Genomic DNA, 24,666 nt, shown 5'->3' with positions numbered 1-24,666 from the left:
GTACTTCTGTCACGGGAATGGTGTATGTAGAGGAAGACAAGGAGTCCAGAATTCCAATACAAGAACTTTTAATATTAATATAAACTTACAAGGGTGCAAACAGGCAGACGGACGGAGGATACACACACCACAATACAACGTAGAACCGACCAAGACTAACTGAACAGAAGGGAACTAAATACAGACACAAATGAACAATAATGAGGTGAGCACAGGTGACACGGATGATGATGACAGGCAGGTGCAGGTAAATGAGGGAGTGAGTGCAGGTGTGAAGAGAAGAGGGATGCTGGGAAGTGTAGTGCAGATGATGACTGTGTAGTGCAGACGATAACTGTGACAGTAGTATCATATACTGCCATAAAAATATGTAGAAAATGCATCATTTTTATGCCAATTAAGTAATTTATATATATAAATTAATCTTTTAAGCACTTCAATATCTTTTAAGTATTTGCACAGTATTTGATCTCTTAAACTCAGTGGGTGTGGACTTCTAAACTGGAATTCTATATTGATCCTCATCTAATCCCTGGACAGGCTCACAGGTGTGGGAAGTGGAGGCTATATTTGGATTGTGCAAAATGATACAAATAAAAGAGCCAGTTTTGACTGAGGAGCCGAGCAACCCAGATTCAAACTCAGATCCTGCCTTGAGTTTGTGCTGGAAGACCTGTGGGAGACATCAGGAGATTGCCTTTTAGAGGGTGAAAATTGAGCAGGGAATGAGACCCGATCGTGCTCACTGGGTGAGAACATTATGAGTCTTAAATGGAGGAGCAGAAAACGCGTTTGGAGCTGGTGGAGTAGAGTCGACCTTATCTACTGCACATTTAACAGATACTGACTGTGGAAGATTGCTGGAGAAGCTTATCTCGTTTGCCTCACTGAAGAGAAATGCTGGAAAAATCTCACAAGCAAAACCCTGCAGCACAGTAACATGCACAAATATTGCAGGATACGTTTTACCTTAATGTCTATAGTGTCTACGGCAGCAGGCAGGTGTGCTGTAGGGTTTTAATACAGAAATGTTAAGCTTATACTTTGTTAAAGTCCCCCTGTGGTGAAAATCAAGTTTTTTAAGTTGTTTATATATCTATGTGGCATTTTTAATATGCTTTAAGACAAACCATGTGTATATTCATAAGTCAACACCATTGCTGAGTATTTTCCCCTTAAAACTGCAGTGAACCAAAGACGTTCTCAAAAACGCGGTTGGAAAATACCGGTGTTTCTTAAGTCACAAACTACCTAGTAACTAACTGTCAATGTACGGGTGGGATTTAGCATATCATTACTATGCTGTGTGAAGCAGTGGAGTCTCAAGATAAGCCAGGTTATCCCAATATATTTTTTCTGTTGATATGAAAAATTGTGTACATTTAGCAATATAGCAGCTGAATTATGTAGATTATGTATATTACGATGTTATAATGAGCTATATCTTTCTCCGCTGGCATTCTAAGTTGTTCAAAATGTTTCTAAGGATGCTGATTATTAGAAGGCACTTGTTTGACTCTGAGATGGTGAACGGGAACATGGTTTGTGTAACATTAGCCACACATTATTAGCCGTTTCATAAAACGCTGATCATATTAATTACCATTATGTGTCCTCGAGAGTGATACCATTCTGCAGCGTTTACCACAGTAAAGTTGGCCGAGTGACTCTCTGAGCCAGTGTGAGTGAGTGGAGTTGGGGCTAATTTGCATATTCATGGCTCCACGTATACTAAATGAAGCAAGGGTCTAGAGTTACATTCAAACTATTTTAAGGCATGAAGAATTTTTTGGGTAACACTTTACAATAAGGTTTCGTTTTTTTTTTAAATAAATACATCATTAATTCATGTATTAACTAACATGAACTAACTATGAGCAATACATTTGTTACATTATTTATTAATCTCTGTTAATGTTAGTTAATAAAAATACAGTTCATTGTTTGTTCATGTTACTTCACAGTGCATAAACTAATGTTAACAAAAGCAACTTTTGATTTTATTAATGTATTAGTAAATGTTGAAAATAACTGACAAAGATGAATAAATACTGTAGAAGTACAGTTCATTATTAATTAATGTTGACTAATGTAGTTAAATGAAACCTTATTGTAAAATGTTACCATTTTTTCACATGAAACATTTTTTTTTTTTTAAGTTTTAAGGGATAAAAGCAGTGGCTAAAGCAGTTTGTCGGAATCCAAGGTATGTTTTTTACATGGTTTGCATCTTATCTAGAGCAAATATCTTTACAGTAAAGGTTGGTAATTGTTTTTCTTATCCAGCCCCTATCACCTGGATAATGTTAATGATTGGATGGCTGACAATCTTGTTCATTTGAAAGAAAAACAGAAATTATGTTTTTTGATTCTGATTATGTTTCGTTCAGTTTTTAATAAGGCTGAAAGTGATATCTTAAAAGGATCTCCGGCTAGTTTGACAACTTAGTCTTATTGGGTTAGCGATACCATTTGCGCCACAAACGTGATATAATAACAGACGCATTGTTTTCGTTGTAGCGAGATATTTTAAAATAAAGTTTTTCCCTGTAAGTCGCCATTGTTGTTTTTACCCATTGCATTCTGGGCCGTGACGTAGACTGGTCCCAGCGCCGCCACAAACACAAGGCGCGTAAAAGTTATCAAGTTAAACTATTAACGTTACCTCAATTAGCGAGCGAAATGTCTGCCGTTCACCCTTTTCAGTTCGAGCCTGAACGTGTTGTAAATACGGAGGAAGGTTCACAGGATGCTAACGTTAATCATCTCGTAGCCGTAAGTGAGGAGGAGCAGGAGGAGAGAGTAGGGCACACGCATTGGTGTGGCTGTGGCAATTGTTTACCAATGCTTACTGAAATGGAGAGTGTTTGCTGTAAGGAACTCCAATTCATATCAGCAGCAGTCCAGGGTAAGGTAGCTAGGGTAAGCTATATTGATTAAGCATAACTATATTGGCCTGCAGAATTTTGAAATAATCTACCACAGTAAATGCATATTATAGCCTAAGAACAGGATACTTGTTTACAGATTTACCATGCATCATTGCCCATCCTAATTTTGAGGCAGTTTGTCTCAATCCAGATGTACTGTGGGCTGCCCTCGTCAGCCTCCATGACAGATGGAGCGCTGGTTTACCCAGCCGCGATGCAGTTACTAACAGGCAGGTCTAACATGAACATATTTGTTTAGAATTATATAACATTATTACATGGCTTGGCTGAGTTCCAGTGTAGAATGCGGTGTGCTATTTCTTGATAACAGACCGCTGCGAAGTATAACGACTGTTGCCATGAAAAACAGCACGTTGCTATGGACGCAGCATAGCAGAGACTAACCAGAGACGGAACGGACTATTTTCTTTAGCGGAAGCAATACAATCGTTTTTAAATCAATAAATTCCTTTTTAAATCAATATTTTGTGTCAAATTATTGATTTATTTGGTAGTTAGCCATGTAATAAGCGGGATAATGTATAGCGAGGCGGTTGTTATAGCGAATACAACCCCTTCAGGCTGATTCAAGATCCCTCCGCTTCGCGTCGGGCTCCCGCATCAGCCTGCTGGGGTTGTATTCGCTATATCAACCGTCTCGCTATACATTATCCCTTACTTAGTTTGGCCAACACTGAAAGTTTTTCCAGTAACCGATAAAGAATCTAGACAATAATACAGCGCAAACAGTATTGGCTGGCATGTATTGGCTTGAGTCAAACCTTGATTCATCCTTTCATAACATTTAGTGTAAAACTTTTGGCTTTAGGTCTTACAGATATTCTTCCTATCGCCAGTTTACATGGTGGATGCATGGCTGGCTGGGGAGAAGAGTCCGCAGAGTCATTCCCTCGTGTGCAGTGAGCAAAATAAGAAATGTCTACCCCGAACCAAGTGGAGCCTATACAGGATTTGACCATGCCGACAATCAGGGAGAAGTAGGGGAGGCATGGAGGAATTTTTAACTATGCATAGACTGAACTTGCAAAAAACAAACTGCTAAAAATAATTCAAAATTAAAGCAGCTGAGCATTTAAACTACAATGGTGTGTTCATTGTGTATTATCAGAGGTGTCAACAGTGCACACTTCCCATACTCAAAGTAGAAGTTTCCTGTGAAATGAAGAGAAATAATTTTCAAGACCAGAATTCCTTTGGGACCATCACAATTTATTCCCTATACAAAGGCAGGTGAGCTCTGCTTCAATAATATTGTGTGTATCAATCAGCAGCTCCCTCTCCCTCCAAGGTCCACACAACCCCGCCTCCACTAGCATACGTGGGGAATGACAGGCAGACATGCCTCCCAGTATTACTACAATAAAGCACAATTATGTACATATTTACAGATTTAGATGTTTATACACCAACATATTGATATACCAAGACAAACCAAATCAAACTGTTGAACACAGTTGTTATGTACATATTTACAGGTTTAGATATTTATAAATACAGGTTTGCTTTCCAACATCACTGATAACTGAATAAACAAACATGTGCCAGAGATTCACATCTTTTTGAAGCGTGAATACTGAAATGATTGCAAAATGATCTGTGATCTTGACAGTGTCACCTGTGGAGCCATGATGTGTCTTTGGTTGAAACTTATGTCCACTGCCTGGTTTGGATCGTAATCAGAGGAGAGAACATCTTCCATCATGGCAGTCATGTAGCTGTAGTCCTTTTCTGTCATCACAGGTTTTGCTCTGAAGGTCTTGTGGACTTTGCTCCAAGCGATTTTGAATTTGGGTTCATCCACGCTCTCCCCATCTTGATAAACGGCCTATTCAAAAACAAAAAGGGAAAATAACTTAATATCTGGTTATTGCATAACACCAAAGGACATTTTTTTCCTGTGACAAACTTTATGAAATTCTTAGACTTTTAGAAATGTATGTATAGGAAAAGTGATGGCCACTTAGTGAAATAGACACTTGCACAATTATGTCAGGAGTGTTCATTAAGATTTTTAAGTTATAAAAGTAAATATTTATGAAATAATTTTGTCTACCGTCACACCGTAGGACGATTTTGAGATTTAGCTGAAAGTTCTAAAAAAATAAAAAATAACTCTGGTATTTAAACAACAAATTCACGTAAAACAAGAAAATGTGTAACCATTTACAGTATTCTAAATGATGAAAATGTGAAATAAATTGTTTTTTATCTTCTGTGATGGTGAAAAAGCCACGTCACGTCAACTAACCAAACATAGGGCGCACACATGACGTTAAGCATTAAACATTGTTGTCCGTTTAGGACATGTCATTTTTGCAATAAAGACATTTTAATTAAGGAGTGCCTCAGTTTTCAGAGAATTCTTTCTTTACACCGTCTCTTCTATACTGTGCAATGAGTTGGAATGATTACACTCACCTGTTCCTTGTTCACATTGTTGTTATGATCCAGGGCAGCAAGAATAGAGGCATGAACCATCAGATCATATCCAAAATGCGTTCTCTTTGGGAGGCATTTCAGATACATGGAGTGATACACCTTAAACAAAATATAATTTGAAATGAGAACAATTACAATTGAATTACACTCGGCAATGGAAATCATGCCTACTTATAATATCTAATGTCTATACTTGTTCATACCTCTAGTGTGGTTGTGTGGACGCACTCTGTTAAGTTATCCAAGTCTTTTAAAAGCCGCTTGTCTGTCACAGTCTTCACAAGACTGTTGTGCGCAACAGATCCCGGCTTTAGCCACAGCTTTCCTCTTTGGACTGCCTCGTCAAGGGGCTCGTGTGGACATTTGTGGTAGTACCTGTTCCCAGGCCACTCATGACGGTTGGTAACATGGTGTACTATGGAGACCCACCTCTCTCTCAACAGTTCAGCATTACCCTCACATGTTTGTGCACACCACCACAAATGATTTATGATGGATGTTATCCACTCTGCCAGGCCTTCACATTCCTTTGTCTTTGCTGCCTTCGCTAATTTTTTTGATAGGCCTTTGGCTACACACCATGGGTCAAATTGATGATGTTTTTCAGGATTGTTTACCCTCATTTCTTTCACAATTTGAGGGTGGCGGTCAGTGGAGATGGTGCTCACCTTAACTCCATTCTCTTCCATTGTTTGTAGAGCATCTTTGAAACCCTTGATCTCCATTGTGTTGGAGCTTGACACTTGGGTGCAACTTACAACTTTAAAGTCCACCACCTTTTCAGTCAGTGCATCCATAAAGGTGTACGTACAGTATTTAGCTGAGTGACCAGGAGAGTCACACCGGCCATCTCCACAGAGCACAACTTCTTGCTGGTTCGTCATTGTGGTAAACACAGTACTCTGCTCGTTATTCCATGTTTTTTCAATCACAGGAAACACGTACCTCTTCCTCAGCGTTGCATATGTATCAGCACTTATTGTCTTTAGGTTCATATTGTGACAGAAGCGCTCAAATTTTGCAAAATGGATCCCACTGAAGAAGACTGACGCTGATAAGAGCAGGTTTCCTATCCCTTTGCAGTGTTTTCCAGGAGGTTGACTTTGCCATCTGTAACTGCAGCCATTAATGCATGCGAGTTCTAATGTCAATTGTGATCCATCATTGTGTAGCTCTCTCATTTCTTCCTGAACAATAAGGGAGCCACACTTTGAACAATGTCGAAGCAATTGCTGTAACTGCTCCTCAAAAACTAGAAAAACTCTAGTGCTAATTACTTCAACATGTGAATTAATTGAAGGTCGTGAGCCCTGTGTACTTTGAGAGGACTCTGATGCACTTGCAGTGTAATCCGGATCAAATAGACTACGCTGTGACTGAGAGAGATCGCTAGGTTCATTATCTGATAAGAACAGATCTTGAGAGTTGTCATCCTCCACTACCGACTCATGTTTACGTGCGTAACTACTATGGTCGGTCTTCACCTGGTAGTGTGCGTCAGCTGGCCACTGTACAGCTGCATCCAATTGGTATGGCCCGAAATTCGTCTGAGTCTCTGCATCAACTTTAATTGGAGAACACTGTACGCTTTTATCTTCCATTACAGCCTCGACAAGTGCATGGTTGTCTGGTTTGACACAGTCCATGATTTCCTCTGCACAAGTGGAGACACAAGCGCTAGTGCTACTTAACATGCTATCCAGCGTCGCTTGCCTAAGCCGTTTCTGTTCACGATTTACACTTGAAATACGCGGACGTTTAGCATTCTTGTGAGGAAAAATCGCGGGTATTGCATTCGGTTTAAGTACTCGCCTGTAACCACGAACCCCCATGAGCTCGTTCATCAGCTGTCGGCGATCAAAATCCTCAAATGAATCAGGGCTAAAGTGACGAGAACAGAGCCGTGGGTAATTGGGGAGTTTCACTCGCCCACAAGCATCTTCCCATTGTTTCTTCTCTTTGCATCAGAACTAGGAAAACAGTGGAAGGTCAAATCACCACTCTTGTTTGTTTTTGAATGGGCATCACAACCAACAGCCACACAATGTGGCATTTTATCTCTCTAGGTGGGTCCGATGATGAACTGTAGAAGAGTGTGTCGAACTCATAGACAGTAAAAGAAAATGCCCGCGAACGATAGCCTCTGACGTGTTCTTTTTAGTTTAGCGCTCAGGACCGTCGTGCGTCATCAACAATCGACGGCCCATTGTACAAAAAAGCTGAAAAAGTAGTGATCGCGCTTTTTTATTTTTCTTAATCATGAAAGCGTTTCAGGTATTTTTAACCAAGCGCCTTAATTAGGAGGGGTATTCACATCATATCTAGACCAAATAGGCAAACTAGCCGGAGATCCTTTTAAGCCCTTGGGCTTGCTACTTACAGGGCCAAGTATACAACTTAGGGGTCTTTTTTTATTTCTCGCTGAAGTTCGATGAACAAATAAAAACTGTAGTTCAGAATTATTTCTTTTATCAGAGGGCAATAGCCAAATTAAAAGCGTTTCTTTCAACTAGTAACTTAGAAAAAGTCATCCATACTTTTATTTTTTCCCATTTAGACTATTGTAATGTTATTTATTCCGGGACCTGCCAGACTCATGTGGCATGTCTTCAGCTAGTGCAAAATGCCACTGCTAGAATGCTTATGAAGGCTAAGACGACTGATCATGTTACCCCACTGTTATCCTCATTAGGCTGGCTACCAGTGCATTACAGGATCCAATACATGGTCTTGACATATGTTTTTAAGGCATTGCATGGAATGGCGCCAGACTATTTCGTTGAGCTTATTAAGCCATATAAATCAAATGTAATGTTGAGATACTCAAATAAACTATTATTAAACCCAATAGTGTGCCTTAATTTTAAAGGTGGCTGCGCTTTTGCAGTCACTGGCCCAAGATTATGGAACAGCTTGCCTTTTGAGGTTAGATTGTCCCTTACACTAAGTACCTTCCAGTGCTGATTAAAATCAAACAATTTCTCTCTTGCGTTTTAACTTTTTAATGGATATTTTATTGTTTGTTGTTGTTGTCTTTGTTTTAGTTTGTATTTATTTTTATTATTGCTTTATTCACTTGTAATATAGAGCACTTTTGAGCTACTGTGTAGCCTGAATAGTGCTCTATAAATAAATAAATACAATACAATAAAATGATTGACAACAGGGGGACTTTAATATAGTTACCTAGTAGTTGCCTATCAACATTTTCACTGTCCAGCATGGTATATTTTCATCATCAGATCGTATAGTAAAGTACCGCTATGGAAAAAAAAATATTTTCTTAGTATTTTTGTTAGTGTCCTCAAGACTATTTTTTAATTGCCTTGGTCTTGTCTCAGTCTCAACTGCATTTGTCTTCCTCAGTCTAAGAGAACTAAGGTTTTATTTCAAGACCACAACTGTGGGGATATTGACTAAATTGCCAGTGCATTGTCTGATTTACTTGTTAACATCATTAAATATGCATTATGTAATATTGACAGCTAGCGATTGAAATGGGTACTGAAGTCCAAATTCAAAATATTGGAGAGTTGTTTGCCCCGCACCCTCCTCCTCAGACTCGAAACTCATACAAATTGTCAGATTGATGACACGCAACAGGAACAATTGCAAATGACAATGGTGAAATACCTTACACCGTATTTTTTAATCTGCTTTTTTTATCCGCATGGATATTTTTAGATGGATGCCGATGCTTTTAAGGTCTTGTAGAATTTGTGATCTCCGACCAAGTTCGTTTGCTGGCTTTCCCAGCTGCAATACGCTGTTTTCTCTGCCAACTGTCAAATGTTACTGTGTAAATTGGCACTGAATTCACATTTCAAAGTAGAATAACTGGCTGTAGCAGTTTTTCGGAGAAACGATTATTTGAACATATCATGTATCCTAAATATCTGGAAACATAGTATGGTATTTTCATGCTTTAGTGCAGTACAAAAAAAAATACATACAGCACCTTTAATGTGATTAAATGTTAAACTTCCTGCTTCAAATGCAATCAATATCTTATTTCTAATCTGATTTCTTTTGTAACTGTTGTGCTGGGTCAGAAATTAACAGGGGATCAAAAATTTCACCATAATACAAATGCTCACAAATTTCAAGTTCCCTTTCGAACGGTCACTTCGTATTGCGTAGCTATACGCAGTGGGGAAAACTCCTTTTCCTCGATTTACTGAAAGCTATTTGTAAAACGCATTTGCAGCTGCACAGCTAGCACATTGAGCGTCTGTCATTCTCATAGGCTGTGCTGCAGCAACTGCACATCCAATGGCGCGGGCGACTCTGACGCTCTACCAAAGAGCTAGCCCAACGTCAGAGCCCGCCGAGGGGGCGTGGCACAGCCTAAATAGACCCCCGAATAGACCTCGAGCTAGAGTGGGCCACGCCCGAGGAACCGCCTCGTAGTCGGCTGGATGGATGGTTCCTGTCGGGGCGCCAGCAGGCCCCTCGTCACAAACCAGCGCCATTTTTCCCCGAAGTCCACGAGGAGCTTACCAAGGCCTGGCGCGCTCCTTACTCTGCACGTGTGGTATATGCAGTTTCCGCGACGCTCTCCTCCGTGGATGGCGCAGCGGAAAAGGGTTATGAGTCTTTGCGGCCCCTCGAAGAGGCCGTGGCCGCTCATCTTTGCCCGAGCACTGCAGCTAGCTGGCGAGCTAGAGCCGCGCATCCAAACAAACCGTGCCGAAACACATCAGCCCTCGCTGGACGCGCGTATGCCGCCTCCGGTCAGGCTGCTTCGGCCCTGCACACGATGGCCGTGTTGCAGGTCTACCAGGCCAATCTCCTCCCGTCCATGGACGAGGCTGGCCCGGCACTGGAGGCCTTTCGAGACCTGAGAAGTGCTACAGACTTAGCGCTGCGTGCTACTAAGGCTACAGCACAGGCCATCGGAAGGAACATGGCGAACACATCATCGAGATCAAGGAGGCTGACAGGACTAGATTTCTCGACGCCCCGGTTTCTAGCTCCGGTCTCTTCGGCCCGGCGGTGAAAGGATTCTCGGAGAGGTACACAGAGGCACAGAAAGCGTCCCAGGCTATGCGACACTTCTTGCCGAAACGTTCGAGCTCTTCATCCAGCAAGCCCAAACCACCGCCTTCGCCTCACCCAGCTAAACCGGTGAAGCAGGCCTCTCAGCCCCGCCCTGCGGCCGCTGCTAGCCACCGCCAGTCAAGGCATGCGAAGCGCTACCCGCTCCTCCGGCGTCAAGGCCCGCGACCCAGCGTCGTGATTGACCAGGTACCACCGAAGTCGTCCTAGCAACAAGCGGGAAGAGAGTGGGCTCGTGTCTCGCACTAGCCGGACCACCCTCGAAAAAGCCAGCAAAACTTCCCACAGCTCCCTGTTCAGTTCAGGCGGCTGGGGATTTTATCATTGTAAACAGGCCCGCAGCAGTGAGCGCGTTTTTGCAAACAAACGCCGTTTTCACGGCGACCCAAATAAAGCACAAAAAGAGCATGTTTCACAATCACAACACACGGGTTCATGGTCCCCCTTCTCTAGGTGGCCCCCTCCCTGTTTTAACACTGACTTTCCCCCGGGCAAAAGCCTGAACAGTCAGTCAAACACTCAGTGCGTGCACAAATCACATTATAAGGGTATCAGGTCCCCCTATGTTAGGCGGCCCGTCCCATTCAGTGTGTCAAGCCCTAGCCACATGGGCCATAGCTTGGCAATCTATCCCCGGTGTGTAGAGTTGGGTCATAAACCAATTCCCTCGCAGACCCCCCAAATTCCAGGCGGTTATCGAGACGTCGGTGAGAAGCAGCGTGGGTCACGTGCTTCGCTCCGAAGTTCAGAATTTATTAGCAAAAGGAGCGATAGAATCAGTCCCTCCCGCGCTAATGTATTCGATATACGATTCGAATACGGTATATCGAAAGATGCATATTTTCATATTCAGATCGACCCTCGTTACAGGCCATTCTTGAGATTCGCCTTCGAGGGGAGGGCATATCAATACACCGTCCTGCCGTTCGGTCTGTCCATGGCACGCCGCACATTCACGAAATGTATGGATGCAGCGCTCTCCCCACTGAAAAGTCAGGGAGTGCACGTGCTGAATTATCTCTACGACTGGCTGGTGCTGGCGCAGTCGAGAGACGAACTGATAATTCACAGGGATTTGGTTTCATTCTGGTGAATCACGGGTGTTTAAGAACACTGATTCCCTGGCGGGCTCAGGACTGGTACCACAATGGGGTGACCATGGGGGTAGTTTCCAGAAGGAAGGTGGTTTTTACAGACGCGTCCAACCTGGGTTGGGGAGCTCTGCACGAGGGCAAGCCTGCCTCCGGCCTCTGGTCGAGCACGGAGCAGAGCTTACATATCAACTGTCTGGAAATGAAAGCAGTTGGTTTGGCCCTGCAAGCTTTTGCGTCAAACCTCAGGGGTCACCACGTCCTGGTCCGTACAGACAGCATGTCGGTGGTGGCCTACATGAATCGCCAGGGCGGCATCAGGTCAGGCAAACTGTATGCTATGGCGAGGGACCTCCTCCTGTGGGCACAGGCCAATCTGAGCTCGCTGAGAGCAGCGCACATCCCGGGCGTCCAAAATATGGGCGCGGATATGCTCTCACGGGGCAACACTCCCCTAGGCGAGTGGTCCCTGAACCCTCAGACGGTCAAGTCTGATATGGGAGATGTTCGGCGAGGCCGAAGTCGACCTTTTCGCCTCGAGAGCCAACACCCACTGCAGGGTGTTCTTCTCGAAAAACAGGGACGCGCTGGCTCATCCCTGGCCCAGTTGACCCTTTATGCTTTTCCCCCCGTCTCGATGATTCCACAAGTCATCGAACGGGTCAGGGAGAGCGGATGGTCAGTCCTTCTGGTGGCTCCTCTCTGGAAATCCAGACCATGGTTACCGGAACTGGTTCAGTTGTCAGACACGATCCCCTGGCCTGTTCCTATGAGGAAGGATCTCCTCACACAGGCCAACGGAACGATATGGCATCCCCGACCCGATTTATGGGCCCTCCATGTGTGGCTCCTAAACGGGTACCCGGGGACCTCCCTGACAGGGTCTTAAACACTATCTCTGAAGCAAGGGCCCCGTCTACTCGGCACCTTTATGCTTTAAAATGGTCGGGTTTTTCCAGCTGGTGCTCGAAAAATCGTATTGACCCAGAGTCATGTGAGGTTTCTGTGGTGCTCTCTTTCCTGCAGGAGCTACTGGACGCAGGCCGCACCCCGTCCACGCTCAAAGTGTATGTGGCAGCCATCGCAGCGCATCATGCTTTGGTGGGTGGCCGATCACTAGGAAGGAATGACCTGGTGGTAAAGTTTCTGAAAGGTGCTAGGAGGATTAACCCCTCCAGGCCCCCTTCGGTGCCACCTTGGGACCTCTCCACGGTCCTTAGGGCCCTGAAGGGACCGCCTTTTGAGCCGCTCCAGTCGGTTGATCTAAAACCACTCTCGCTAAAGACTGCTCTCCTGTTGGCATTGGCATCTATCAAGCGAGTGGGAGATCTGCAGGCCCTCTCTGTGAGTCCTGCATGTTTGGAGTTTGGATCGGGTGACTCCAGAGTCAATCTCAAACCCGGGCATGGTTACGTACCCAAGGTGCTCTCAACGCCGTTTAGAGCACAAGTTATTACGTTGTTAGCCCTTCCCCCTTCTGCCGAGGATGGGGAGGTTAATCTTCTCTGCCCTGTTAGGGCGCTGAGAATTTATCTGGAGCGTTCTGCGTCCTTTAGACAGTCAGAACAGCTGTTTGTCTGCTTTGGTGGCAGATCTAAGGGTGATCCAGTCACTAAGCAAAGACTGTCTAGATGAATAGGTGATGCCATTTCTTTGGCCTACACCTCAGTGGGTCAGGTTTGCCCCATAGGTGTCAAGGCCCATTCGACCAGAGGCATGGCCTCGTCGTGGGCTTGGTCATCTGGGTTTCCCATTCAAGATATTTGTGATGCGGCCGGCTGGTCCTCGCCTTCCACATTTATGAAGTTCTATAATATGGAGGTACCTTCCCTGCAGGCGAAGGTGCTTTCGGTGTGATGTAGGCCTGACGGTGTCTGGTCTTGTCTACAAAGATTACTGTGCATAATCACATACATATTATTAAACCCGCTTCAGCCGGTTATAAAGTTATACTAATAATCCCGACGGTGTCTGGTTTTGTTAGTATATTCTGTTAGTTGTTACTGACTTATATATATTATTCAGACTCAACAGTGTCTGGTCTGTTATATATTTCCATATATACATATATTATTGGGTTCTGGCTTGTTCTGTTAACTCAGGGGTCCTGAGTTTGCAGTGCAACCAGTTACTTGGGTGCGGCGTTTTGCATGGCGTCCCCACTGCGTATAGCTACGCAATACGAAGTGACCGTTCGAAAGGGAACTACTCGGTTACTATCGTAACCTCAGTTCCCTGAGAGAGGGAACGAGTATTGCGTAGTCGGCCGCACTGCGGTAACTGGTGAAGTTGTCGCTTCAGTCGTATAAACCTGCTATAATGGCGGTTTCGGGGGTCTATTTAGGCTGTGCCATGCCCCCTCGGCGGGCTCTGACGTTGGGCTAGCTCTTTGGTCGAGCGTCAGAGTCGCCCGCGCCATTGGATGTGCAGTTGCTGCAGCACAGCCTATGAGCGTGACAGACGCTCAATGTGCTAGCTGTACAGCTGCAAATGCGTTTTACAAATAGGCTTCAGTAAATCGAGGAAAAGGAGTTTTCCCTACTGCGTATAGCTACGCAATACTCGTTCCCTCTCTCAGGGAACTGAGCTTACGATAGTAACCGAGTAGATATAATTTCAAAAAAGTACTTGTATGAAATCTTATTTTTATACTATAATTAATATAATTATATATAATTATAACTATAATAATTATATGATATAATTAAAGGGGACCTATTATGCAAAATTCACACAAAAAAAAACATTACAAATGTTCTGTTATTGGATGTACCAACGAACAGAATGGAAGTCTCCATAGACTCCTGGCATCCGAGCCACTAAGGACATCATGGTTGCAGGGTTTCCCGCAGCACTTTGTTACTAAGGCGGCCGCCTAACTACGAAAAAAACTACGTAGCCTTAACTACGTCGTAAAAAAAAATTTATATGAGCGATATCCGCCGAGTTACTCTGTCCTGTTTTCTCCATTTCAATCTTCAATGTGATAAGCCTTCGTGTTTGCTTCAGTCTTGTAATCAGCGCGTTCTTCCGCAGCGGCGCAAAGCACATCAGAACAAACAGAAGTGTGTGTGTGTGTGTTCATCTGAGCCTCATTGGTCTGTCACTGCTCGTCAATGTCAGAATATTTGAGATGACCAATCAAATCAAAGTAGGCGGGCTTTATGTTCGCAGCGCGAATTTTAGTAGAGAGCGACTCATAGACAGGAGCGACTCGACGCACTTCAGTTTACGGTCGGTCAAGTGCGATAAGATGTAAGTTGCTAAACTAAACATTTCCTAATGAGTTTTTTTTAGGTCATAAATGTTAAACGAATCACAAAAATAATCAGGCAAACTAATAAACTTTTGTCTATTTTCGCAATTTTTAACTGAAAATAGACCACTATGTGACGTGACTCATGTAATGTAACCTTAGCCTAATAATTAGTTTACTGTCATCGTAAGGGGACAAGACACATTAACCAGGGTACCTGCGGGATCTTAAAAGCATTGAAAAATAATCTCAAATTAAGGCCTTACAAGCCTTGAATTTGGTATACAAAGTCTTGGATTTCGTTACAAAAGTATTATGTTTTTTTATATATAACTCCACTTCATAGCAGAAAGCGCGAAAGCGTGCGCACCGTTACTATGGTTACTAGGCAAGTGAGTTACAGAACAAGATAGTAACATTAGCCAAGCGTAGTTGGTCGTCTGAAATAGGAAAGTTTCAGTTTAATCCGCTGTGGCCACAAATGCCAGAATTCAATAATTTAACCCCCAAATCAGAGCATTTCTGTTAAAAGAACTTGTTTTCTACCGAACTTGTTTTTCCACCTACTGGCGATTTTAATACAATATTTTTATTAATATTAAACGATTTTTAACATTGCCTATTTATTGAACATTGTTTTATTTAATGAATTATTTATTTTTTAAAGGTATTACAAAGGTAAAAAATGAAATGGAAAAATGTATTAAAGGGGGCAAATATTGTCCCTTTATGGAAAAGGTGTGACTGCAGTTTAAGTGGAAGAGGGGTACGGCACTCTAAAAAATTGGAGAACCACGGATAACATTACTATCAGATGTCATGTTATTACCTTGACAAACTAAAAAGATATAAGACTCAAGTTTCAGTATTTGTCTTAATTTGTGTCAGGAGTTATGCAATTTCCTCCTGGACCCCCGACGACCCCCATACTATGACATACATAGACCCCCTCTATGCACACCTAGGTAGAAGAATCGCCATTGGCTAGTAATTTTTTTTATTTACTTGCCAGCCATGATATCAGGGGCGTCTCTAGAAGGGGGCACGGGGTGGCACTGGCCCCCCCTGAAATATGATTGGCCCCCCCTGGTGCCCCCCCAACATCATTGGGCTAGATTTACTGTCAACCTGACAATGCCCAACGCCATTGGATCAGAGCGCTGTCAATCACTGCTATATTTTTATATTTTTAAATTCTGTAATAGACTAGGCTAAATTGCCTCTAATCATACATATAAATCATGTGGAAATATAGGTCTTTTTCTTAAAACTTTCTTCAATTACTGCGTACCTGAAATCACCTTCCACCCTGTTAGTATGTACTTTTTTGCCTTCCAAATCCAACTGCAATTTCCTTGAGACCATTTTCAAGAAGTGAAATTTCTTTTCTTTTACCTGCTGGAATTCAACTGTACAAACTGAGGTATGCTTCAGCTCTCACTCCTTACTTTTTTTTTAGTTTTTGTAATTTTATCCTGCTTGTCCCACCTTTAAAGTTCCACCATGTTAGTCTATGTTATGGAGAATGTTTGTCCTATCAAAAAAATGTAAAAACAAATCTGACATAGTTATAAAAGTTCTGTTCATCTGTAGAAGGTTAGCTAGCTAAAAATGTTGATCACTCAAAGAGCTATGGCTAACTTAGCTCAGAATTTTCCACCCTGTTAGATCTATAAACCTAGCAGGATGGAATGTTAAACATATTTGATTCATCAAAAATTGTTTTGCTTGTTTCAAGAAGAAGAAAAAATCTAAGATGGCACAGGGGCCATATACTATGCAAGAAAAGCTCATTATTGTTTAACATTTACATTATTAACATGTTGTGATACACGTATATGTCCCCAACAGGGTGGAATATTTTTATGGACAGTGTCTGAACAATCTACCAATAATTATTAATATAGAGTCCCTGAGCTTGACCTATATGTCAAACATCAAACCTATATGTTAAACATGTCACTATTTTGATAGAATGCTAAAAACATGAAAATCATGCCTTTTTTTCCCAACATTTATGAAGCCAAAATGTCACCGCATACCAGGAATGAGCCACATGTTACTTTATCTTTTGTTTTAAAGACTAAAGGCACTATAATTAGAACTCTGTGTAATTTATACTGAATGGGTATTTGTTTATTTTTACACCGCAACAGGACATCCAAGGTTTCTTTAAGAAGAAACCATGTCAGAGACAGATTTCATGCAGAGAACGTTCGCCAACACACACACACAGACACAACCACACAGACACAGACACAACCACACAACCACACACAAAACTGTGTGGTCCAATCCATGTATCACACACACACACAAAACTGTGTGGTCCAATCCATGCATCACACACACACACACAAAACTGTGTGGTCCAATCCATGCATCACACACACACACAAAACTGTGTGGTCCAATCCATGCATCACACACACACACACACAAAACTGTGTGGTCCAATCCATGCATCACACACACACACACACAACTGTGTGGTCCAATCCATGCATCACACACACACACACAACTGTGTGGTCCAATCCATGCATCACACACACACACACAAAACTGTGTGGTCCAATCCATGCATCACACACACACACAAAACTGTGTGGTCCAATCCATGCATCACACACACACACACACACAAAAGTGTGTGGTCCAATCCATGCATCACACACACACACACACACACACACACACACACACACACACACACACACACACACACACACACACACACACACACACACACACACACACACACACACACACACACACACACACACACACACACACACACACACACACACACACACAGATTCTTTAAGAAGAAACCATGTCAGAGACAGATTTCATGCAGAGAACGTTCGCCAACACACACACACAGACACAACCACACAGACACAGACACAACCACACAACCACACACAAAACTGTGTGGTCCAATCCATGCATCACACACACACACACACAACTGTGTGGTCCAATCCATGCATCACACACACACACACACAACTGTGTGGTCCAATCCATGCATCACACACACACACAAAACTGTGTGGTCCAATCCATGCATCACACACACACACACACACAAAACTGTGTGGTCCAATCCATGCATCACACACACAACTGTGTGGTCCAATCCATGCATCACACACACACACAAAACTGTGTGGTCCAATCCATGTATAATACAAAATGATTTTCAGGCTCTTGTTCAGTGCCACATTTAATACCATCTATATTAGGTCATTGAGCATTGCAAAGATTTTTTTTAAATTGTGCTTAATATTTTCTAAACACGTATTTATTTCCATTTGAATTTTCAGATTTCCCATGGGCCCCCCCTGACTGGATCTTGGTCCCACCTGTGCCCCCCCATTTATAAAATCCTGGAATCGCCCCTGCATGATATATATGAAAAGGTAAACAATTTTATTTTCAAAACATTAATCTCAACATTATTTATGCAGTTGTAATTGTACCGATTCAGATGCAACTTCTGTGCCACCTCTGCAGTGCAAAGATGAATTCTGTTGTTAGTGATTTCATTTGATTGGTAACAGCTCTATAGTGTCTGATTATTCTAATTGTATTTATTGATTAAATAGAAAATATTTCTCAGGCAGTAAGTGTGGATTTTTTAGATGAATTTAAGGAGTGCTGGTCTGGTCTTGGTCTTGACTCAGTCTCGCCCTGCCTTGGTCTTGTTTTGGTCTCAATCCCTCAAAGTCTTGGTTTTGTCTAGGTCTCGACGCATACTGACGCACTGACACACACGTCTTGGTCTTGACTTGGTCTCGGTTTAGGTGGTCTTGACTACAAGCAAACACCACTAATAAGTTAAAATATAATTTTTTTGCATGTAAAATCAGACGTTCCCACTGGATCCCCCGTACAGTAAAGCAGATGGCTCGCAAGCAGATATTTCAACCTCTCTCTAGGCGAGTGGTTCAGAAGCGGGCAGTTCATTGTCAGCTCAGCGGCTCGTGAGTAAGACCATTAATTACACAGAGGGAGAGTGTTATCAGGCGACTTCTGCCTCTTTTTTAATGAGACTTTTACAGCGGTGTACAGGAAGGAACTAATTATACGAGGCAGAGACTCGCTTAATGAAAGTGCGGTTATAAATACAGACATCTGTGGAACAAATGAAAAATCATTATGACTCACGTTTTCTCACATAAAAGAGTCTGATATGAATTGAAGTAATTAGCGAGGAACCACCTGCAGTCATGTGACTTTTCTAGCATATGTGGCTTTGATGCAAATTCTATTTTAATTAGCCAGTATTTTTTTTTAATGAGAAATCCAGGTAAATAAAACCTACATACAATATTGTAAGCATTATACCTGATTATACCTTCGTTTTAAATAGCATCTGCTTCCACAAATACCAATAAAATGACCCATTTTATACTGTGAAAAAATAATATTATAAATATGCCAACAATATTGTTTGGAAAATACTTGATAGTATAGTAAGTTATATTATGATTACATTATAGTGTTATTTATTGTTTACTCATTTACTTATTTATTTTAATCTAACTTTTATACATTTGTTTATTTTAATCTAGGTTATTTTTATTAAAATAATATTTATTTATTTGCTTATTTTTGATTATTTGTTTTTACTTATACTTTTATAAAAAAATAAAAAAATAAAAAGCACTTTCTCTAATCATTTCCACAGAACCTGTTTGAAAACTCCTGACCTAAAAAACAATACTAACCGCAAGTAACCCTAGAGCAACACTATCAACAACCTGGAACGTCCCGGGTTACGTATGTAACCCTAGTTCCCCGAAGGGACGGACGCTGCGTGTAATCGCAGTGGGAACGCCCCCCAGCGTAGCGCGTCTGAAGCATGAATGAAATCAGTCAATGGAGCGTCACAGCGGGTGACGTCACCGACCAGGAAGCTATAAATATCCCCTGAATACACAAGCCACCAGCTTCTAATGTTACTGAAGCAAGCGATCCAAGGGGATGCCGAGAGTATGGCAGGACACGCAGCGTCCGTCCCTTCGGGGAACTAGGGTTACATACGTAACCCGGGACGTTCCCCTTCAGGGACTACCGCTGCGTGTAATCGCAGTGGGAACGCAATACCCACATCCCCATACGACCAAATCCCCGTCGTGTGTCATAAGGAGACACAAGCCGACGAGAGAACCTGAGCCCCGGGAGTGGAGCTAAGGTCAAGGGAATAAAATCTGACGAAAGTGTGCGGTGAGGACCAGCCTGCCGCATCACAAACGTCCTGAAGAGAAGCTCCTGAAAGAAGAGCTGTAGAAGCAGCCATACTCCGGGTGGAATGAGCCCTTACAGCCAAAGGTGAAGGCTGATGGGCCGAACCGTAAGCAAGCGAGATGGCCTCGACCACCCACTTGCTCATCCTTTGCTTAGATGCTGGACACCCCTTCTTAGGTGACCCAAAACAGACAAACAATTGTTCTGATTTCCTCCACAGGGCAGCTCTGTGGACATACGCATCTAAAGCCCTAACAGGACACAGCAAATTAAGTTTCTCCTGGTCTGACGTCAAAAAAGATGGAGGACAGAAAGCCTGCAGAACTATAGGTCTAACCGAAGTGGTTGGTACCTTAGGAACATACCCTGGTCTCGGACAGAGAAAAGCTTTTACCATACCAGGAGCAAATTCCAGGCACGAGGGAGCCACCGTAAGTGCTTGAATATCTCCAATTCTTTTTAGAGACGAGATAGCAAGTAGAAGGATAGTCTTTAGTGTAAGGAACTTTTCCGAAACTTCCTCGAAACTTCCTCGATGGGCTCGAAAGGAGCTAGGGAGAGACCTTCCAAGACGATGGCCAGATCCCAAGCTGGTACCCTCGTGCGGACTGCAGGCCTCAGCCTCAAGGCGCCACGAAGGAAGCGAGATACAAGTGGGTGTCTCCCGAGAGAACCTCCACTCGAAGGGTCGTGGTAAGCAGCTAAGGCCGCCACATACACCTTCAGTGTGGAGTGATATAACCCTGTGGAGAGCCGGTCCTGCAGGAAATCCAGCACTGTACCAACCGGGCAGTTAACTGGGTCCTGCTGGCGCTCTCCACACCAAGAGGTGAAAAGTTTCCACCTCGCGGCATATAACTTCCTTGTGGCGGGAGCTCTGGATTGGAGGATGGTCTCAACGACCTCAGTCGAGAGACCAGAATCTATGAGCTGGGCCCCCTCAGAGGCCAAGCCCACAGCCTCCATAGTTCTGGGCGGGGGTGAAAGATCGACCCACTCGCCTGAGAGAGTAGATCTCTCCTGATCGGTATCTCTAGGGGAGAGCCGTCGAGGAGAGACACTAGGTCCGCAAACCATACTCGGGCCGGCCAGAACGGGGCTATTAGCAGAAGACTGAGCCCGTCCCGGCGAACCCTCTCCAGAACTCCCGGGAGCAGAGCGATCGGGGGAAAAGCGTACAGACGTGACCTCGGCCACGGATGTACCATCGCGTCCAACCCCAGTGGGGCTGGCAGGCTGAGAGAGAACCACAGTGGACAATGTGATGTCTCTCTGGAAGCAAATAGATCTACCTCGGCACGACCGAAATGTTCCCATAGGAGCTCCACCACCTCGGGGTGAAGACTCCATTCCCCGGGCCTCGGCCCCTGCCTCGACAGGATGTCTGCCCCCTGATTTAAGTACCCTGGGAGATAAATAGCTCTCAAAGAAAGAATTCTCCCCTGGGACCATAGGAGAATCTGACGTGCCAGTTTGTAAAGTGGGCGAGAACGCAGACCCCCCTGATGGTTGATATAAGAGACCACCGATGTGTTGTCTGTTCGAACAAGAACATGGTGGCCCCTTAGGTCTGGGAGGAAGTGTTTCAGAGCCTGAAACACTGCCAACATCTCTAGACAATTTATGTGCCATAGACGGTGATGGTCCCCCCACAGACCCCGAGCTGGGCGACCACTCATGATCGCCCCCCACCCCGTGAGAGAGGCATCTGTCGTTAGCATAACGCGACGACAAGGAGCTCCCAACACCGGGCCTTGGGACAGAAACCGAGGATCTTTCCACATAACCAGGGCGCGAAGACATCGTCGCGAACTCATGATCATGCGAAACGGATTTCCCCTCGGGGAGAATCCCCTGGTTCTGAGCCACCACTGTAACGGTCTCATGTGCAGGAGGCCAAAAGGTACCACGTTGGACGCAGCTGCCATGAGACCTAACAGTCTCTGGAACTGTTTTACAGTGGACGACTGGCCTAGCTTGACCTGATCTACTGCGGCGAGAATCGAAGCAACACGAGCAGGTGACAACTGTGCCTGCATCGTCGTCGAATCCCACACTACACCGAGAAAAGTGGTTCTCTGTAATGGAGAAAGAACACTCTTCTTGGCGTTGAGCCTCAACCCCAACCTCTTGATGTGAGCAAGAACGACATCTCGGTGCCGAACCGCCTGCTGTTCTGATTGAGCTAGAATTAACCAATCGTCTATATAGTTCAGAATATGAATGCCCTGCAGCCTCAGCGGGGCTATAGCTGCATCCATACACTTCGTGAACATGCGGGGTGACAGTGCTAGGCCAAACGGAAGAACCCGATATTGGTACGCTTCGCCCCCGAAAGCGAACCTCAGGAACTTCCTGTGTTGAGGGAGGATGGATACATGGAAGTAGGCGTCCTTTAGGTCTATCGTGACAAACCAGTCCTCGGATCTGATTTGTGACACGATCTGTTTGAGAGTGAGCATCTTGAATTTGAGCTTCCCTACAGTGCGATTTAAGAGACGCAGATCTAGAATGGGACGCAGCCCTCCATCTTTTTTCGGAACGATGAAGTACCGGCTGTAGTATCATAACTCCCTGCTGGGCGGAGGAACCCGTTCTATAGCCCCTTTGTGCAGCAGAGTTTCTACCTCCTGTTCTAATACCAGAGCCTGCTCGGGGCCCACCACCGTGGGCAGAACCCCTCTGAACCGAGGTGGACGCGTTCTGAACTGAATAGCGTACCCGTTCTTTATAATATTCAGGACCCACTGAGAAACATTGGGAAGCATTTCCCATTCCGCCAGGAACTCTACTAAGGGAACCAGCCTCTCGAGGCTGGCCTCTGGATGAACATCCCGAGTGACAGACACAGCGCCCTGTAACATACTGGCAGGAAACAGCTGGTCTGAGCACTCCACAACCCTCCTCGGAGGGGGCGAGCGTCCCTCGGGAAATCGCTCGCCGAGTCTCTCTACGCCCTGTATAGGCAGGGTTAGTAGAACAGACCCCTGAGGGCATCGAGAAAGACAGGGCGCCGTGCTTTTGAGCGGCGAACTCAAGTCTTTCCCGATGGGGACCACCCTCAGAGTCCTGACGTTCAGCCCGTCAGGACTTTTTCGACGCGGCCTTCCTGGCGACAATGACTGACCTCAGATCAGTCCTGCCCCGAGAAGGCCGTGCCGGAGAGCGCCCCGCCTCGTCCCTCCAGTTTGTCTGCGGGGGGGCACGAGACGCGACACTCCGCTTCTGCTGTGCTCTTTTAGAAGACGAACTCGACGGCTGGGACTGCCCTCGCTCAGCAGCCCCAGTGACGCGCACTTTGAGAGGGATAAACTTATGAAAAGCAGCCGCCTGTTTTTTCTCTTCCTGGAACCTCTCAGTGACAGAGTGAAGAGCGTCACCGAAGAGGCCCGCAGGCGAAACAGGAGCATTTAATAGGAGAGATTTATCTTTTTCTTTCATAGAGGTTTGACTCAACCATAAATGCCTTTCTGTGGCCACCATGGCTGCCATAGACCGGCCAACAGATTTAGCTGTTTCCCTGGTGGCCCGGAGAGTGAGATCAGCAGTCTGCCTGAGCTCATTGATCATATCTGCCGAAATTTCTCCCCCCTCACACACATCTTTGAGCAGGTCAGCCTGATAAGCCTGCATAATGGCCATTGTATGCAAACATGCAGCCGCCTGCCCAGCCGCCGAGTAAGCCTTCCCCACCAGCACAGAAGTATTTTTCAGTGGTCTAGAAGGAAGAGCCGGTGCTTTAAGCGAAGATGCCGAGGCAGGAGAGAGATAGCTCGCGAGAGTCTCCTCCGCCTTCGGCATCGTCACATATCCAGCAGACTTTGCACCAAAAATATTACCATAAGCATTGGATTGATTGGTATATATTCTGCTCGAAACCGGTCTAACCCAGGTCTTTGAAACCTCAGCATGAAGGTCTGGGAAGAACGGTAAGCACCGGCGAGAAGGCTGAGGACGTGCAGAGAGAAATCTATCATCTAGTTTGCTTTTATTTCTAGATTCTTGTTTATCAGTTGGCCATTCAATACTGAGTTTTTCAACAGCCCGAGATAACACATCCATTAAACCTTCTTCAGCAGTATAATGAAGTGAGCTAGTTTCCTCTGATGCCAAACTTTCGACATCCAGATCCTCAGAACTGGATAATCTAAGTTCCACATCATCGCGTGCCTCCACCCGGGCAGAAGTAACCGCCGCAGCGCGTGCTTCCAGAGCCGGGTGAGAGGCACTGGATCCCGCCGGAGAAAGCTGAGATAGGGCGGGGCCCGTCTCAGCGTCGCCGGTGAGATCCATCTGCGAACCCCAAGTCAAGCGCCGCCGCTCTGCCTCAACAGAAGCGGGACCCGAGCCCTGGGGAGCTCGCAACAAACCACTCTCCTCAAAGAGCGATCGCCGCGAGCGCAGAGTTCTCAAAGGAAAACGCTCGCCATACTCACAATCGACTCCCTCGAGAGCCGACTGGGCATGCTGAACTCCCAAACAAGCTACACATAACTCGTGAGAATCCCTACCCGTGATGTAACGTGTACAGGGGGGAACACACTTTCTATACTGCTCGCTCATTTTGGTTTTTTTATATATATATATATATATATATATAGTGAAAACTCCT

General features: G+C 44.5%; 2 protein-coding genes across 2 annotated transcripts in view; both read right to left on the bottom strand.

Moving 5' to 3' along the window:
- Positions 1-24,666, bottom strand: part of LOC143740068 (kelch-like protein 29) — a 462,524-nt gene that overhangs the window by 42,346 nt on the left and 395,512 nt on the right. The gene's annotated exons all lie outside the window — the stretch shown is intronic.
- LOC143740073 (uncharacterized) lies at positions 4,213-5,483 on the bottom strand. Its single transcript, XM_077232151.1, has 3 exons — positions 5,370-5,483; positions 4,567-4,776; positions 4,213-4,305 (listed from the first exon to the last, which is right to left on the bottom strand). The coding sequence occupies exons 1-3, from the start codon at positions 5,475-5,477 to the stop codon at positions 4,303-4,305; spliced, it is 321 nt and encodes a 106-aa protein (XP_077088266.1). The 5' UTR covers positions 5,478-5,483; the 3' UTR covers positions 4,213-4,302.

This window comes from Siphateles boraxobius, unplaced genomic scaffold, assembly GCF_051911475.1.
Source record: "Siphateles boraxobius isolate OS27281-9 unplaced genomic scaffold, OSU_SipBor_1 164, whole genome shotgun sequence".
Taxonomy (NCBI): Eukaryota; Metazoa; Chordata; class Actinopteri; order Cypriniformes; family Leuciscidae; genus Siphateles; species Siphateles boraxobius.
This window is presented reverse-complemented; position numbering and strand designations above follow the sequence as displayed.